This window comes from Adiantum capillus-veneris, chromosome 1 (assembly GCF_014529385.1).
Source record: "Adiantum capillus-veneris isolate H3 chromosome 1, ASM1452938v2, whole genome shotgun sequence".
Taxonomy (NCBI): Eukaryota; Viridiplantae; Streptophyta; class Polypodiopsida; order Polypodiales; family Pteridaceae; genus Adiantum; species Adiantum capillus-veneris.
This window is the reverse complement of record NC_140931.1, coordinates 19,515,961-19,534,365: the sequence shown is the minus strand read 5'-3', so window position 1 is coordinate 19,534,365 and position 18,405 is coordinate 19,515,961. Positions and strand designations below refer to the sequence as shown.

Below are 18,405 nucleotides of genomic sequence, written 5' to 3'. Positions count from 1 at the left end.
CTCTTCAATTTTATTTTATTTTTCTAACTTGTTTATTGTCTAATATTCCCAAAAATCGATGCAGACCATCATGTAACGCGGTCAGATAAGTCATCTCCTTACTTTATTTCTCAAGCTTATTTTCAAAACTTCAGTGATAATATACTAACCATGTTCTCTTAGATTTTTCAATCCCTACCTTCCTAGCTAATTAAATATATTACTTAATGCATATCTTACTACTTCCTGGTTGACTATACTAACACTGTCAAACAAGCTTGTGCCAAAATCCTGGATGTGTTTGCTTATACCATTCAAAGAGACAACTCAGCTCTCTCGACACGCATACATAGATACCCATTCAATATCCTGTTGGTATGTACAACAAATACATTACTGTTCTTTTCATATTTGGTTTGTCTAATTGTCTTCTAAGCTGACTACTCACACACTGCTATGGCCCTGGTTTCTCATTGATTTAAAGGATTTTTCATTAAGCTATGCAGCTACTCATGTGAGTTAAGGTGCTCTGGAAGAGTGGACAACAGTTTGTAAGTACCCTCTTACTCAAACATGCTCCAAATTGGTCTCACATATGTGCTCAATGTTACCTTTTTATGTCTTGTCTAGTCCATTGGTCACATGCGCACAAATTCGTCGATTTAGGCAGTGTGTCGATCCTCATCTTGGTGCAGATCCGCCGATTTAGGCAACACATTGATTAATTGCAGATTCATGATTTCTAAACAATATCCAATGCAGATTCACTGATTTAGACAGCATTAGTGCAGATTTGCCGATTTAGGCAACCCCGATCACAAAATCATGCTACAGTGGCTGGCCACCACTGTAACTGGTATGATTTTGTTACCCGGGTATACAAAATGAAGGATATTTGGATTTGAATTTGACATGGGTACATGTTGACAGATGTTCATATTGCCAGATGTTTGGATTTGGATTTGGAATGGATATATGTTGATTTTCTATTGCGATAGTATTGAACTTGAGAATGATGAGAATGGATTATTGGATGATGAGTGTGACAAATGATTTCCTGATTCATCAGGGTATGACATATATTGCTTATTCTAGTGGTATGGGACACTAGAATAGGTAGTATGTGGATGACGGTAGGCATAAGCAATGTTGTTTAGTTTAATTATTTTTACTATATGCTATTTTTTGACACAGATTTCTAATCATTGTTTTTGACAAGTATCGTTTGCAGATTTCTTATCTTTGCAATTGAGGACAGTTGCTTTCCAACGGAGAGGTATGTTATAGAATTGATATTTATTATTTATTGCAGCTGACAGGTGGAAAAGGCTTGATCGAGCTAGGCTATTGCAAAAGGATATTATATTTTATGTATATTTTATTATTCAAGTGCTCTTTTATGAGTTTTGGCCATTTATGACCGGCCGGCCAGTTTGTACTCAATTTGACCATTCAAGAAATCTATAAATCAAATACGTGCAAGAGGGAAATGGTCACTCTTGCACGGGGGGAGATTGTACCCAGTGCCTGTGTATTTCTTCTCTCTTATCCTCTCTTCTCTCTCGTGGTGCCGGTGTAGCACTCCTCTCTCGGAGGTGCATCCGCACGTGCTCTTATGCTGTATCTCGCTCTCTATCTCTCTCTGTTCGCGTATGATTCAGTTATGTGCTACGAAATTCACCAGGTATTCAGATTTGTCGGGTTTATGGTTTGCAGTATATTGTTTTTAGTGTTTTGCAGGGCTCTCCACGCTTTCGTTTGTAGCAAATCAAGACTTGGTACCCTCTTGGATTTGAGCTCGAGTGTGCTCTTTCAAGCAATCAAAACTAGATCACTAGGCCTCTCTGACAATCAACTACGGGAGATAGGAGGATGGGCACATGGAGTATATGAAGAAGGGCTGGCTTTGTCACAGAAAATAGAAGATTCTATAGAGAGAGAGAGAGAGAGAGAGAGAGAGAGAGAGAGAGAGAGAGAGAGAGAGAGAGAGAGAGAGAGAGAGTTTTCCACTTTGTATTCTCTCTCTCTTCCTCAATTTCATGTGTCCCCAACATGAAAAAGAGGAATAAAGAAGGGGATATAAGATCAATTCAAACGATCGCAAAAATTGGTAGGGAAAGTTGGATGTCATTCAAATCTTAAGAAGCACTTGCTCAAAATCTACTCTTGGTTTTTCTATGTCATCTCTTGATGGTTTAAGTGCTTTGGTCACATAGTCTATCATAACTCGAGACCCTCTTGCCCAGTGCCTCTCTTTGTTGAAGGTTGTCTCTCTCTCTCTCTCTCTCTCTCTCTCTCTCTCTCTCTCATACAATATTTTGAATTCAGAGAACAACGGCTTCATAGTCATTCAATTGGTCCAATGTGATTAAGGAGTGTTTCTCTCTCTCTCTCTCTCTCTCTCTCTCTCTCATATATATATATATATATATATATATATATATATATATATATATATATATATATATATATATGTGCAAATGTTTTGAATAATGACTTCCATTTTCATTTGTGTGAGCTATTCGATTGGCCCAATGTGATTAAGCAGCCAAAGTTTCTCCCTCTCTCTCTCTCTTTCTTTTTTTATTTTTTTTAGGAGTCGAGGATGGGTACCCTTTCTCGTCCCCCCCAAACAAAGCAGAAGAAGTATGTGCTTACAAATTAAACGAAAAGGAAAGAGATGACATAGACTTCAATTGCACCCAAGCTCCTAGGGCAAACGCTTCTGTCACTGAACTACGTGAGGCTTCGCTTCGTCAAGAGGCTAGGATTATCTACTCTCTCTCTCTCTCTCTCTCTCTCTCTCTCTCTATGTAGAGAGAGAGGTCTCTTGGGAGGACGATAAGACAAGTTTTGAGTTCAAAACCTCTCGACTATGTGAGGTTTCGCTTCCCCAAGAGGCCATGATTATCTACTCTCTCTCTCTCTCTCTCTCTCTCTCTACGAGCACAAATACGTTCCAACTACGTCTGAGTTTTGTTTAATCAGGACATAGGATTCTTTGACACTTATGGAAACAATGGGGATATTGTCAGTCAAGTTTTGAATGATGTTGGACTTGTCTGTTTTGGTGATTAAGTAAATGTGAATGTCTTCTCAATAAACTCTTGTCTCTCTAGTTGGGCAACGTGACAGCTAAGTTGTGTTTTTCGCACACTTATGGAGAGCTGATCTGCATCATCAGCCAACAAATGGGGGAGGGAGCTTTTTGCCTAATATTTAGAGAGCTCTAGAGAGGTCCGTTGGGAGGACGTTAAGACAAGTTTCGAGTTCGAAACCTCTCAACTGTTGGCCGAGGCAGTCCACGCGGCCAGCACACGCAGTTTGTACGAATACGTAGGCGGAGGCGTATCCTCGTTGTTTGTGTGTAGCCTATGTGAGTGTCTCTTTCTGGCATCGCCCCATCGTCCCTCAAATTGGGCTGCAGCCGTGGTCGCTCCAAATGGGACATGGCGCCTCCCCTCTCTCTATAGCCTCTTCTCCATTTCCCCTCAGCTTCGGCGTCTCCTTCTCTTTGGCTTTCCTCGCCATCGCTACCTGCTGCGCATTCTTCCTCCCTTTCCAAGCATTGCACATCCTGCAGCGACTCAGGGACGCGGTCTCTCTCGCGTTCTTACTTCACTCTCAGAAGCCCAGTTTGACAGGGGTTAACCGAACGTTACTGTGCATCGTCACGTCTATAACCTCGCAGAGCAGCACTGGCCGTCGATAGGTCTTTTGGTTGCCAGAAGCATGTGGGCGCTTTTCTGTGTTTGAAAATGGCAAATTGGCGCATATAGCCGGGTTTGTCAGATAAGCACGCCATTTTTTATGGCAGAGATAAACATCCAGGTCGCATAAGCTGGTCAATACTGGTGTCTAGAAGTAGAAACCCCAAGATCACATCGTTTGTAACGTTCAATTCTGAGGCACGACATTGTTGAGAATTGTCTTCTCACTCGCTAGGAATAGAGACAGGAGGAGATACCTGACACGGTAATGGATTCATGTTGATCCTTCATCGGGAAGCAAGTTTGTAACGTTCACTTCTGAGGATCGACATTGTTGAGAATCATCTTCTTACTGGCTAGAAATAGGGAAATTATCTGACACGGTAATGGAATCATGTTGATCCTTCATCGAGGGCATTTTTATAATGGGAAGCAATGCTCTTGTCCATGAAGGCTCTTTCCTTGAACAGGATTTGTCTGCATCATTAGCGTTCCCAATTCAGCAATTCTTCTTCTTCCACAAGGCCATAAGAGCTGATCTTGAGCGCCTATGCTTAGATGCCCGTGTTGCAGGGGAAGGGGGAAGACATGAGTTACAGCTACTCCGAAACCGGTTCGAGCTCCTTCGGCTTATTTATGCGCAGCACAGCAATGCCGAAGATGAGGTTAGTTGTTTTCTTAAGCTGGACATAGAGCAACACATTTTTTTGTGTCAGTGGTGCAGATGACATAGTCAATTTGCAAAGTACATGTGCTAAGATGCCGCACACACTTGCTGCAAATTTACTTTAGTGTCACTATGCATCTTGAGGAAGACATCAACACATTGTTGGGCACACATTATATAAACACATCCAAAAGAATGGTAAGTTTTTTTGTAATGCTTATACCGCATCTGATTGGCAGGTCATTTTTCCTGCTTTGGATAGCCGAGTTAAGAATATTGCTCCGACATACTTGCTGGAGCATAAGGATGAAGATCATTTGTTTGACCTCATGTCAGAGTTATTGAGCTCTGCACAGAGGGAAAGCAATGCAAGCCTTTCCAAAAAGCTGAAACGTGAACTCCTTTGGTGCACGGAAGCCATAAAGACATCTCTTTCTAAACATATGTCCAAGGAAGAGAAGCAGGTTAGCTTTCACACACTCGCACAACAAATTCAGAGAGAAGTTTTTAACAAGAATGTTTACTACCTGTAAAGGGCGGCTCATTCTGCGCTGTTTTTGTAATTATGCTTGTGAATGCTACAATTTAGATGTCCAAGATTATGGCACGTTTTTCCTTTTTCTTGGCTGCTGAAAAAAGGAATTAGGTTGGGGATAAAGAAGTGTTTTTTCATGGCACTCAGCGTAACAAGACTGCCCATTTGGAGATAGTCGGCAAGTCATCAGTTCGAACTTGGAGGGGTTGGGATGAGTGGAAACATGATTGCCGTCAATAGCATTTTCAGTGGTTTTTGGATGCATCTACTTGCCAAGTAACCTCCTTAGATAACTAAATGATAGGTTCCGTGTTTGAAGTTCCGAAGTTCTGACCATCAGCAAGTCCCTCTCTTCTCCCCTCCTTCCTCGCTCCCAATTCTTCTATGGTCATACCTCTGTGCTCCACTGGCCTGCTAGAACTTTAATACTTTCTTCTCACATACACTCAGGCCCTTGGGTTGTGGATTGTTACACAAGCCATGGTTGATACTTGGAAAGAGACCAATGGCAAACCTTTGCATCAATTGTGCGGATTTTGTGATTTTACTTCATATATCATTTTCAATCAGCACGTAAAAAGTGTGGGATTATTTTCACAACCTGTACAAGGTGGTTACACACGGTCGGATCCTCCCTTTCGAGAAGACTCTGCTGAACCGTAAATTCTTACAGCTCTCTTCCCTTAAAGCTCTAATTTCCTGCATGTAGCAGCTTCGAGATTAGCTTGCCGCATAGGCCAACCTCAAGGTGTTTTCCTACCTTTGCATCAACTGTGATTTTACTTCTTACATCTTTTCGATCAGCACATAAGGTTTGGGATTACCTTCGCAACCTGTATGAAGCGGTTACCCTTGGTTGGATCCTTGCTTTGGAGAAGACTTTGTTGAACCACAGGACATCACATGATAAATCACATTTAAAATTCATTCGGATCTTAGACCATGATTAATCAGCAACGTATTTAGCAATCGCATCTAGATCTGCTCAGGACCTCATAGATGCTCGATTAACTAATCCATATTGTAATCACGTCTATCGAGATCTTTCAGACCGAAATGCTGCAGTCATTTCGTCTATCAATCCTGCACTTACACAAGTCAAGAACAAATCAGTATCATATTATCGGGAATTCCAGTTCATAAAGTCATACAGTAGAATACTGTCAGCCCACAATATCCTTGAAACTCAAAAGAGACATCAGTGACTTTAGTTTCAAAAATTGGGGCAATTTATTGACAAAGGAGTGGAGTGACTCCCCTCTTGTGCATACCCACTGCTGTAACAAACTGCTGACGTGTCGACCTACTGAAGAACGGAGCTACCGGCCGAGGGGTCTAAACCCTAAGAAGAACAAGTAACAGAAGAAGTGTCACAAAGTGATGACGTGGTTGCCCGAGAGCAGAAACCCTAAGAAGAACAAGTAAAAGAAGAAGTGTCACAAAGTGATGACGTGGTTGCCCGAGAGCAGAAACCCTAACCCTAATTTTTGCCCGAAACCCTAATTCTGTTGAAACCCTAACCCTAAAATCAGTAACACTAATTCTGCCCGAAACCCTAACCCCTAAAATGAGAAACCCTACGAAGAAGCAGCAGAAGAAGAAGAAGAAGGTTTACAGACTTACAAAGTCTTGACGAGGGGCCTATTTTTAAAGAAGAGTTCCCACCAACTTATGGGACCCCGTCCGATGTGGCCCAAGTGACATAAAGGCATTAAAAATAAAGCAGAACACGCTCAAAAGACTTTGCACATTAAAATATGCTGATGTGGCACTTGTACGGATGTTCCGGAATTCGCGACGGATGTTTAAGGAAATCCCGAAATTTTAGGAAAGTGATTTTTTGGGGTCAGCTTTTCATATTTGATGCTTTTAGGCTTTGGGCCTTTAAATATGAGCCTTGGGGGCCCTCTCTGGCACTCTTTAGCGCGCAGATTGCAGAGAAGGTGCTCCCCGGCTATTGTACTTTGCGAATCAGTAGTAATATAAAGAAATACCGAAAGGGGCGCCAAGGTTTGGGGCCAATACTCACTGGGGTGGAATTCTGCCACTCCGTGTCTCATGGCGTTTCTCTCTCTCTCAGTTCAGTTGTTATTGAAATGCTAAAAGTCTGTTCAGTCTGTTCTTTTCTATTGGCACGTGGTGCCCGCCTTGTGACAACTGCACCAAATTCCGCCCAGCTGAGTTCGGAGTTCAATTTGGAATAGACTATGCTAAACCAATGCTTCAAGGTAAAGGTTCACAATCTGAGGAGTATCTGCCAGATCCTCCTGCTCCATCCACTTCGCATCCAATGCGGGATAGTTCTTGAATTTAACCAAGAATCGCCTTATCGTTTTACCTTTTACCTTTCTTTCTTTATGTGCCAAAATCTGTTCTGGAATGAGTATCTCCTCGTTTTCCTCCACTTCTGGTTACTCATCAGGCTCCCCATTATCAGGCACATCGCCTTTAAAAGGCTTCAGGAGACTCACACGAAAAGCATTGTGAATCCTCCAAGTATTGGGCAGCTTCAGTTGAAAGGAGACATCATTTATCTTTTCGGAAATCTGGAAAGGTCCATCGTATCTCATGCTAAGCTTTGGAAAAAGCCTCTCCTTTCCCTTTTTCTTTCTTAGGCGTGCCTTCTCAAAACGTAAGAGCACCCAATCATTCTCCTTTAATTTCAAGTCGTGACGATGATCTGCTGCCTTTTTGCGTCTTTCTTGAGATTTCTGCAAAGCCTCCCGGACCTTGGCAGAAGCCGTGTCCAAGTCCCGTGTGTACTTGTCGGCTTCAAAAATCTTATCTTTTGTGCTTAGGAAGGGTGGAACCTTCGTAGCACCTTAACGTAAGAGCACCCGATCATTCTTCTTTAATTTCAAGTCGCGACGATGTCGATCTGCTGCCTTTTTGCGTCTTTCTTGAGATTTCTGCAAAGCCTCCCGGACCTTGGCAAAAGCCGTGTCCACAAGTCCCGTGTGTACTTGTCGGCTTCAAAAATCTTATTTTTTGTGCTTAGGAAGGGTGGAACCTTTGTAGCACCTTCAATAATCTCAAATGGCGCCTTCCCCGTCAAAGAGTGTATCGTGTTATTGTAGGCAAATTTCACCAAGGGCAAATACTTTTCCCATTGAGTCTTTTGATCCGAGATGTAAGACTTCAATAAATCCAGTACGATTGAATTTGCAATTTCCAATTGCCCATCTGTCTGCGGGTGGAAAGATGACGAGAACTGCAACCGCGTGCCAATGTCCTCCCAAATAGCCTTCCAAAACAAACTCGTGAATTTGGGGTCTCTGTCGGAGACAATTGTTTCAGGCATGCCATGTAATCTGAAGATCTGGGCCACAAACAGTCTCGCTAAGTGATCTGGCTTGACTGTCTCTTGGGAGATAAAAAATGAAATCCATTGCAATACTTTCCCAAGGGCGGGTGGTATGGGTAAAGGTTGTAACAATCGCTGTGCTTTATGCCTGTCAAACTTGACCTTCTGGCATACCAAGCAACTGTGTTCAAAATCGTCCACGTCCTTCTTGAGTCTCGGCCAAAAGAAGTATTTCCCCACACCTTTCAAGGTGGTAGCAATGCCGCGGTGACCCGTAAATGGTGGACAGTTGACATTAGTTAAGAGTTAAAACCTTTTCCCTCAATGGCTGTGTAACGCACACCATCGTTTTCTTCATCAAGTAGCCATCCCGAATGAAATATCCCAATACTACCTCCCCGTTCCGTATCCGTGTGAAAATATCTGCAAAATATGTATCTGTGGCATTCGAAGCTCCTATGATGTATCGTGGAAATAGCCAGAACCAACGGCTTCCGAGACAAAGCATCTGCCACCAAATTCTTCTGTCCCTGCACATGGACAATCTGGAAGTGAAACTGTGACAAGATGTCCCCACCGCATTTGCTTTTCTGATAGCTGCTTCTGTGACAAGAAGTAGCGTAAACTCTGTTGATCTGTGAAGACCGTAAAATCGGCTCCGAGTAGGTAATGTCGCCACTGAGTAAGAGCATGGATAACTGCCAAAAGCTCTTCTCATATATCTGTGCTGTCAATTCCGGCCTTGAGAACAATCGGCTCTCGTAGGCAATGACATGGCCTTCTTGCATTAAGACCGCACCCTGACTACGACCTCAAGCATCACAATATACTTCAAATGACTTCTGCGAATCCGGCAAAGTCAAAACTGGTCCTGTAGTCAATTTCTCTTTCAATGTCTGAAAGGCAGTCACCTCTGTGGGTCCCCACGAGAAAGGGACTCCGAGAAAGGGACTCCTTTCTGCGTCAAAATATGCAAAGGGGAAGCAACCTCTGCAAACTTTCTAATGAACCGCCGGTAGTAAGAACATAAGCCCAAGAAGCCTCTAACTTCATGGACATTCTTCAAATCGGGCCAATCATGGATAGTCTCTATCTTGGCCGGGTCCATTTGCACTCCTGCTGCTGAGCCAATGTGTCCCAAAAAGTGTATCTCGGGTATGAAAAATTCACTTTTCTTTGCATTAATCACCAACTTGTGATCTCGTAATGCCTGAAAGACCTGTAGCAGATGTTCTCTATGTTTTGCCTCATCCTTGGAGAAGACAATAATGTCATCAAAGAAAGTGCCCACAAAAGATCTGTACTCTCTGAAAATCTTGTCCATCATTCGGTTAAAGGTCGCTGGAGCATTGGTAAGCCCAAAAGGCATCACCAAAAACACGAATAAACCGAAGGTCGTCCGAAAAGCTGTCTTGTAGACATCTCCCGGCGCGATTCGGATCTGATGATATCCGCTTTTCAAATCGATCCTGCTGAAACAAGAGGATCCCTGTAGTCGGTCGAGAATATCATCGATCTTAGGAATCGGAAATCTGTTCTTGATGGTGATTTTGTTGAGAGCTCTGTAGTCAATGCACATTCTCCAAGATTCGTCTTTTTTCTAAACCAACAACACCAGAGAGCAGTAAGGTGAGGTACTCAGCTGGATAAGACCCTTTTTCAAGAGGTCTTTCACTTGTTCATAATCTCTTCATGCTGGGCTCGGCTCACACGGTGAGGTGGCCGGTTCGGTGGTGTGCTTCCAGGTAACCAATCAATGGTAGGGATCTTTCGGACGAGCTGGTGGCAACTCGCCTGGCAGGCCCTTAGAAAAGCAATCGGCATGAGTGTCGAGAAAATCTTGGCGTTCTTTTTCTAGATCAGACATATTTGTCCTATGATCATCATTCATCTCTTTCACAAAGATCAAGTAAACAAATAGACTGGATTTCATTAATTTTGAAACGGTCGAAGCCGATACGATAGGGATAGACTCGCCCTTAAGTTTCACATCAAGTACAATGGTTTGGCCCTTTTCTGTAGTCAAAGTCGCTTTCTTTGCCCGATAGTCGACCGCGGCGTTGTTCTTATGGTACCAGGGAATTCCCAAGAGGACATGACAATCTTCCAAGGGCATTATGTAGAAGTTTGCCAATGATAGGTGTAAAGGCTACGTCCCTGCCGGGTGCCGCTAGAACTGCCTCTGCTATTGGTCCCATTCGATCGGGTGTAATCTCGAGCCGCGCTGCCAATTCAAGGTGAAATGAAGTTGGCCTTGGCTCCTCCATCAAAGAAAGTCAGGCTTCTTGATCTCTCACTTTGCCCCAAGCTCAGCAAAGTTTTGTACTCTCATCAATCGTGCTTGGGTCAGTACCCATGCAATCTAAAACCAGTCGTGCTTTCATCTTGCCTTTCCGTCCACGGAGTGAGCCGGGGTCGTGCATCCTTATCTTTCTTATCTTGGGGGCTCTTCTTCTTTCTACTTTCATTTTTAGAAGTCTGTTCTGTTTTCTGCGTCATGATCTCATCTGTGGGGTAGGTCAAAACTGCCTGAGTGTATGGCAAAGCCCCGTTTCGCATGACTCATCAGTTCTTGAATAGAATCTGACTTTTGCAAGCAATGATCTCGAATCTTCGTAGGAAGTCCCAAGGTAAACCGCTCAATCTGTTCTTTGAACGAGATCTTCTTAAATGAAGAAGCGGGTAGAAAAGAGATCCAAAATCTCTCGCAATATGCGTCCAAGGTATCTTTCTTGGTCATCCGGAGATGGTTCCAAGCAGTTCGTATGTTGCGTTCGTACTCCCGAGTCAACCAAGAAGAAATAAAAAGCCTTTTAAATTTCAGCCATTTAACTGGCGCTTTCTTGTTCAATAGAAGAGTGGACCACCATGTTCGAGCATTTCCCTTGAAGTAAGAGGTAGCCCTTTGAATCTTGGAGTGCTCTGAGTAATGTCCTCCAGAGAAAGCTATATCAAACTGTTGTATGAAGGCCAAAGCCCTCGAAGTGTCTCAGAATCCAGAAAAAGTGTCAAGACTCAAATTTAATTGACTACCTACCTTCTTTAAATTCTCGAACTTTCTTGCTTTTATCCTCCAGAAAGTCATACTGGTTGGCTTTATAGAAATTCTTCTTCTTTGCATAAAATTTGTGATCATCGGAGTCCGAACTATCTGAAGACGAGTCCTCTGTAGAACTGTTAGAAACTAGGCGAAACTTAGGCTTCTTTGCCTTTTTCTTGCCCTTTCCGAAGCTTTGCTTTTTACTTCGCTTGTTCCCTTTAGAGATGAGGTTCGGCTGTGCCATGACATAGTCTACTGTGCTGGCTCCATGTCTGTGTGGGAAGCATGTAAAACCTCCCGAAGCAGGAAATCTCTGTAGGCCGTTCAAGATGGCCAATCCATGTGCAGTGCCCATGTCTATCAGGTGTCGCCCATACTCAGTACATTCCACATCGTGTGATAGTCTGGAAAGGCCCGTCTCTACAACATCTAGCTCTCTTAGCATCTCCTCTGAAGTATCATAAAACACTGCCTGGTGATGGGCAGTCCTGGCATTGAAGTCCCCTAGGATGATAATGTCACCGTCCCTAGAGAACTCCCATATGTCATCATCCAAAATAGAGAAAGGGGATTGTCCTCTGGGTGATGCATAAACTGATGTACTTGGGGGAAAGTAGCAAATAGCTAGATAGAGGTATCTGCCTGTCTCTGCTTTCAGTCTCACCCACATGTACCTAGCCTGCTCGTCCCTGCGGGCTATATGTATCAGTGGCTGCAGATCCTCTTTAAATAACACTGCCACTCCCCCCGAGCCCCGCCCTCTGTGCTCTGAGCGTGTCTCGTGTTTGTAGGCTGTCTCCCACCTGTATCCACTGATGTGAGGCATGGATTGCCCTGGGGCCTGGTGTGTCTCAGAGTAAAAGATGATGTCTCTTCCAGTAAAGCTATCCTCAAAGGCAGAGAGAGAGAGAGAGAGAGAGAGAGAGAGAGAGAGAGAGAGAGAGAGAGAGAGAGAGAGAGAGAGAGAGAGAGAGAGAGAGAGAGAGAGAGAGAGAGAAATGAAATGAAATGAAATGTTATATTAACGTCTTCAAAAGGCCACAATGACCTATGAGACCTGAAAGTTACAAAGTGGTGGATCTGATACAAAGTCAGAGTAACAAAATAACCTAACAACAGTACAAAGGCAGAGAGAGAGAGAGAGAGAAGAAGAAGTTTTAACGTCGTAGGAAACTATCCCAAGAGACCTTAAAGATCTAGCCGACGAAGAGTTGAACTCAAGACCTGTTTTGAGAGAGAGAGAGAGAGAGAGAGAGAGAGAGAGAGAGAGAGAGAGAGAGAGAGAGAGAGAGAGAGAGAGAGAGAGCATGTCACACAGGTCTTCCCTCTTCTGTTGAAGCATTTCAATGTTGAGGAGCAAGCAACATTAGTATGGCAGTTTCTGTGCCGCATTCCAGTAAGTCTTCTGCAGAAGCTTCTTCCCTGGATTGCAGCCTCCCTTTCAGAGGTGGAGCATGAATCCATGGTAACATGCATGAAGGCGATTATTCCCAAAGATGACTTGCTACAAAATGTAAGCTGTATTCTGATTTTTTCTGAACTTTATGATCGCTTTGTCTTGTTTGAACTCCACCTAAAATGTTTTCAATGTAAAATATTTTGAAGGTGGTGCTCACATGGTTAGAAATGGCATCCACATCACAAACGGACAATGTAGATATTGTGGAAATTGCTTACAATTCTCAGTTGAGCAAGAGAGATGCTAGCACATCCAGAAAAGGAAGCAAAAGGTCTGCACATAACATTGACTTTGAAGGCGCTAGTTTTGAAGGATGCAGCAAACTTCCTGTCAGTGATTTAATGTTCTGGCATACCTCTCTTGGAAAGGAGTTTATGGATTTTGCTGAGGACACAAAAAGGATTCAAGGTTCAAAGATGGACCATACTGAGAAATTGTCTTTCCTCTGCAATAAATTAAAGTCACTGATGGAAATCCGTGCATTTTACAGGTATTTCCTTGCACGTCTACAATATTCGTAATGCCACTCTCTTTCCTTCATTTAATAGTTTTTGAAGATTCTTGTTCATAGAATTAAATTCTTCACATAGGATTGAGGTTATGTACTTGCCACGAGCAAAGGGTAGTATTCAGAAAGCTGTGTAAACTTTTAGATCACCTGTGTAAGCCTGCCTGCAGTCAAAGTTGGCCCAGTTAATGCACAAAGGTGGGGGACCTTACATCTGCTAAAGCGATAAGCCTGACAAAAATTAAGATATTTTTGGCAACCAGGCACGTGCCTTTTGTAACTTCTAGGTATCTAAAGGAAAGAACTGGCATGATTGAGGATCCTATTTTGCAAGTTCTATATTAATTATGTGTTTTTTACATACAAATAAGGCTCAACTGGGTAACAGTTGTTAAATCATGACAGTGCTGCAGAAGACAATATCTTATTTCCGGCCCTATTGGAAAGGGCAAATCACTCTCCCTCTTTTGTTACTGAGCACACACAAGAGGAGCTGCAAGTCAGGAAGTTTCAGTCTGTCTTGGAGAGTATGCGTGATGCTGGTATTGGCGTGGTAGAAGGGGTTGTTGATGCAGTGTGCGACCAAGCAGCACGTATTGCCTATAATGTCCAAAATCATCTTAAAATTGAAGCAGCAGTATGTATATTTGTATTGCGTGAAGGTTTGGCTGTTTATGCTTTTAGTTTTCTGAGTCAAGATACACATTTTGTAAACAGGTCTTTCCCCTTGTTCAAAAATTCTTCAGTATTCAGGAGCAACAGACATTATTTTTCGAGTCCCTTCGCATGCTGCCTCTGAAAGTGCTGGAGAAAGTGTTGCCATGGTTTGCCTCTATTCTTAGTGATAAGGACCTTAAGGATATGCTTCAAAACATAAAACATGGAGGTCAGAAGTGGCTCATTTCTGTAGTTAGAATTGCCTGTTTGAAGTGAAACATTTGCTCAAAGGGCTGAAATAATCTGTGCCTAAGGCTACATAGAAATTTTACAGGGCTAGCTGATGATGAAGCATTTGTCAGCTTACTGATAGGATGGGCAACCGGAGGAAAACATGAGTGTTCAAGGCAGAATGAAATGCCTGACCATCCAAGTTCTGGCAATTTGGGTGAGAGGTCTGTTAGGAGGAGGTTCAGCATCGACACAGCTGCTGAAAATTTGTCCTTGCAGTCTTGCTGCTCTTTATTGTCATGCTCCTCATCATGCCCTGGCTCCTGCCTGTTTGGCGTGGATTGCATGGCAAGCTCCAACATCTCCAAACCAATTGACTGCATTTTTCAATTTCACAAGGCGATCCAGAAAGACCTTGAGTTCTTGGATCAAGAGTCAGAAAGGATCCCTGACTGTACCGATCAGTTTTTGGAACAATTTACAGAACGTTTTACACTGTTGTGGGGTTTGTATCGTGCTCATAGCAAAGCAGAGGATGAGATAGTCTTTCCTGCATTGGAAACAAGAGAGGCTCTTCATAATGTTAGCCACTCATATGTCATTGACCATGAGAAAGAGGAGCAACTTTTCAAAGACATCTCCAATGTTCTCACACAGCTCTCAGCTCTACACACAAAGATTGCTGCACAGGGTTCATCACAAAATTCAGAAATTTGCCATTCATACAGCTCTTGGTGCAAGCAGAAGCTGGATCTTTCATTGAAGCTGCAGGGTATGTGCAAGTCCATACAGGTCAGCCTGAACCAGCACATTTCTAGGGAAGAGCGTGAGCTGTGGCCACTCTTCAATGAACATTTTTCTGTACAGGAGCAGGAGAAAATTATTGGGCGGATAATCGGCACAACAGGTGCTGAAGTCCTACAATCTATGATCCGTAGGGTGACGGCGGCTCTTTCCTTGGAGGAGCAAAGTAGCATGTTTGAAACTTGGCTGTTTGCTACAAGAAATACCATGTTTGACCGGTGGTTGCATTCTCGCTTTCCAAGTTCTCCAATACGGTCACCGCGCATTCTGACCCCTGTTATGGAGGAAAGTCAGTCCTCCCCTTCACAGAAGGACGAGATGCCCCAGAGTGGAAATACGGAATGTCTCCGCATGCTTGCAGAGTATCTTGCCAAGGACAGTTGCAGTGGTGTACCTGTTGAAAAGGTTGATGAAAGTGTCGAGTGCATGGTAGGAACAGAGGGTGCCTCTTGCGACGCCCATTTCCAAGAGGGGAAAAAGCTACAGACAACTGAAACAGATTATTTATCTGAATCGTCGGCTTGCCAGCAAACTGATTACATGGATCAGCACTACAGTTGTTCACCAGATAAAAGAGCTTCTCAAAGCCAAGATGAAAAAGGATCAGCCGTTTTCAAAGCTGGCTGGCAAGACATATTTAGAATGAATCAGAAGGAACTGGAGGCAGCTGTAAGGAAGGTTTCAAACGATGATTCCCTTGATCCTCGAAAAAAGGCGTATCTCATGCAACATTTGATGACGAGGTGACCTATACTGTCAAGAGGGTCATTTCTGTTTTACTTTCATGTTAAATGTTAAATGGATCTTATAATTTATTGGCCTATTTTGTGGCAGTCGTTGGATTGTTGCCCAACAAAGGCAGCCTACTGTAGATGAGGATGGTAAGGAAATTCCTGGGTGTGACCCATCCTTCCACGATCGAGATGCGGAAATTTTTGGTTGTGAGCATTATAAGAGGAACTGCAAGCTTCTCGCTGCTTGCTGCGGGCTTCTGTTCACTTGCCGTTTTTGCCACGACAACGTGAGTGATCATACCATGGACAGGTGAGTCTCTTGAAGGTTATACTCTTGCCTTGCAATGACCCTTCGGTGTTCTAATGGATTACTTGTTTGGTCAGGCAAGCGACGAAGGAGATAATGTGTATGAAGTGCCTGAAAATCCAACCAGTGGCCCAGCATTGTAGCACTCCGTCCTGCAACAACTTCCAGATGGCGAGATATTATTGCAGCGTTTGCAAATTTTTTGATGATGACAATAAGTACGAGGTTTTGATTTAAGGAAGAGGTCTGCTCGTGCCTTCTATCTTCAGGAAAGTTGAGGCTAATGTTGTGATGTACATTGCAGGGACATATACCATTGCCCATATTGTAACATATGCCGAGTTGGCAAAGGGCTGGGGATAGACTACTTCCATTGCATGATTTGCAATGCTTGCATGAATGTCTCTCTCAAGACGCATAAATGCCGGGAGAAGGGGCTGGAAAGCAACTGCCCCATTTGCCACGATTTCATGTTCACATCAAAAGCTCCAGTGAAGGCTTTATCATGTGGACATTTTATGCATTCGGCGTGTTTCCAGGTTTTTGCTATTTACATGACACTCAGTGCACTTGATGGCTTTCATCTTTGCTAGTGATAAAATCCAGGTTACATTCTTAGTGTATTGAATGAATGCAGGCTTTCACTAATCATCATTATACATGCCCAATATGCTGCAAGTCGGTTGGAGATATGTCTGTAAGTAAAACATGTTACAATGCCTGTACATCGAATGGGCACATTAACCTTTGCCAGAAAAGTTGATACAACTTCTTGAGCAGGTTTATTTTGGCATGCTTGATGGTCTGTTAGCTGGGGAAGAGCTTCCAGAGGAGTATAAAGACAGAAAACAGGTAATTTTCCTGGTGCTCAAGTCATTTTCTTCATGGCAGCATTTGTGTTGTGCTCCTTGCACAGCTTTTGCCTGTGTTCTGTGCTATTAAGTCTTAGCCAAAAGGAAGCATTCAAAACTCAAAATAGGATGAATGTAACCTGCTTGCCTTGAAACACTTGCTGGCTTCTAATTATGTCTTAAAGATAAAAACAGTGGTTTTCTGGTCAATAATCTCTTTGCCTTTCAGAGGATTAGATGCAGAAAGTTGATCATGTCTACTTCGACTTCTTCTCACTGGTTAAGATCTGTGATTAATTTTTAGTTTTTGGTGGTGTAATGAGAAAAAAAGGAAGAATTATGAAAGTGTTGAAATACCCAATCATGATCTTGGTAACTGAAAGATAACTGTAGTTTTTTGTTTTGGACGCGGCTAGAAATTCTAGAGTACTTAGATATTTGTTTAATTGTATTTCATACAATAAGAAAGTTATTCTGTGGTTCTTTTAGGTTTTTCTGTGACTTGAACTCGTCATAATGTGATAGAATATTATATATTTGATGGATGTAGTTTGAATGCAAGTGCTCTTTGAATGGTAAGGTGATATAATTGCCTGGGATAGTTGAAGAAAGTTTTTCTTGATATTATGGTATGACGAGGGATCTCTTACATAATGTTGGTTATACAGGAAATCTTATGCAATGATTGTGAACAAAGGGGCATTGCACCTTTCCACTGGCTTTATCACAAGTGCGCCAAGTGCGGCTCTTACAACACTCGGGTGCTATAGCAGAGCCAGTATCTGTGATGTACTTATACATTAAGTTCCTGCTTGTAGATGAGTGCAAGCTACAGAAAGCCTTTTTCTGTACAAGGTCTTGGCTGTGAAATAATATGTATACTAGAGAGTAGTAACAAATGTCATCCACGAGGCTCTGCCCATTTTTTTGACTGTTGCTGTACTTCTCAAAGGAGTGCGGCAGTGTATAGTACAAGGGTGGCTGCCACTTTACTCATTTTGTGTGCAATGTAAGAGCAATTCTTTGTAGTCTGCTTAGCTTCAAAATCCCAGGTAGGAGGTGGTGTTTGTGCACTAGCTAAAACCAATGCGATTGTCTTTTCAGGATTTTCCAAAGGATTCTCCAATTGTATTTCAAGAGACTATACTGTAACGACTATAAATGGAACACGGTCATATACTCCAATGGTTAAGGCCATGTTTTCCAAGCCATCTATTTCAAGTACTATCCTTGCCTGTTGTCATATGTTGTGGTGGCAGCAGCTCTTTCTGATTTTGTGTAGTGAACTTTTCGGTATAAGTATGCGGTCGAAGGGTATCACCTGGGGAATCGAATGTATCCTTTTTCAGTGAAGTGTTTCTCATGTACAGCTGAATATTTTATTCTCTCAGTCTACTCACCAAATTGTGTAAGGTATAACGCGAGGAGAAGTTGGCTCCATGCTTGTCTACTTGATTATGTGCTCATGTGGACTAGTGAAGGCCACTCAGCAGCACTTTGCTGACTTGTTGTATGCTAGAAATGGAATATAATCTGTTGCCATATGTCTGGCATTCATGCCAATGTCCATAAAGCAGTGGTGGGTGGCTTTCCCCCGTGGACAAGAGGTCCGTTCATGC

The 18,405-nt window shown here is 42.8% G+C and overlaps 1 protein-coding gene across 1 annotated transcript; it reads left to right on the top strand.

Annotated features, from left to right (window-relative positions):
• The first annotated feature begins 3,366 nt into the window (after positions 1 to 3,366).
• LOC147464392 (zinc finger protein BRUTUS-like) lies at positions 3,367 to 18,155 on the top strand. Its single transcript, XM_086514602.1, has 13 exons — positions 3,367 to 4,354; positions 4,596 to 4,820; positions 12,554 to 12,748; positions 12,841 to 13,184; positions 13,608 to 13,839; positions 13,920 to 14,088; positions 14,194 to 15,637; positions 15,729 to 15,938; positions 16,013 to 16,153; positions 16,240 to 16,474; positions 16,573 to 16,632; positions 16,716 to 16,787; positions 17,455 to 18,155. The coding sequence occupies exons 1-13, from the start codon at positions 4,115 to 4,117 to the stop codon at positions 17,554 to 17,556; spliced, it is 3,669 nt and encodes a 1,222-aa protein (XP_086370728.1). The 5' UTR covers positions 3,367 to 4,114; the 3' UTR covers positions 17,557 to 18,155.
• Positions 18,156 to 18,405: the final 250 nt, after the last annotated feature.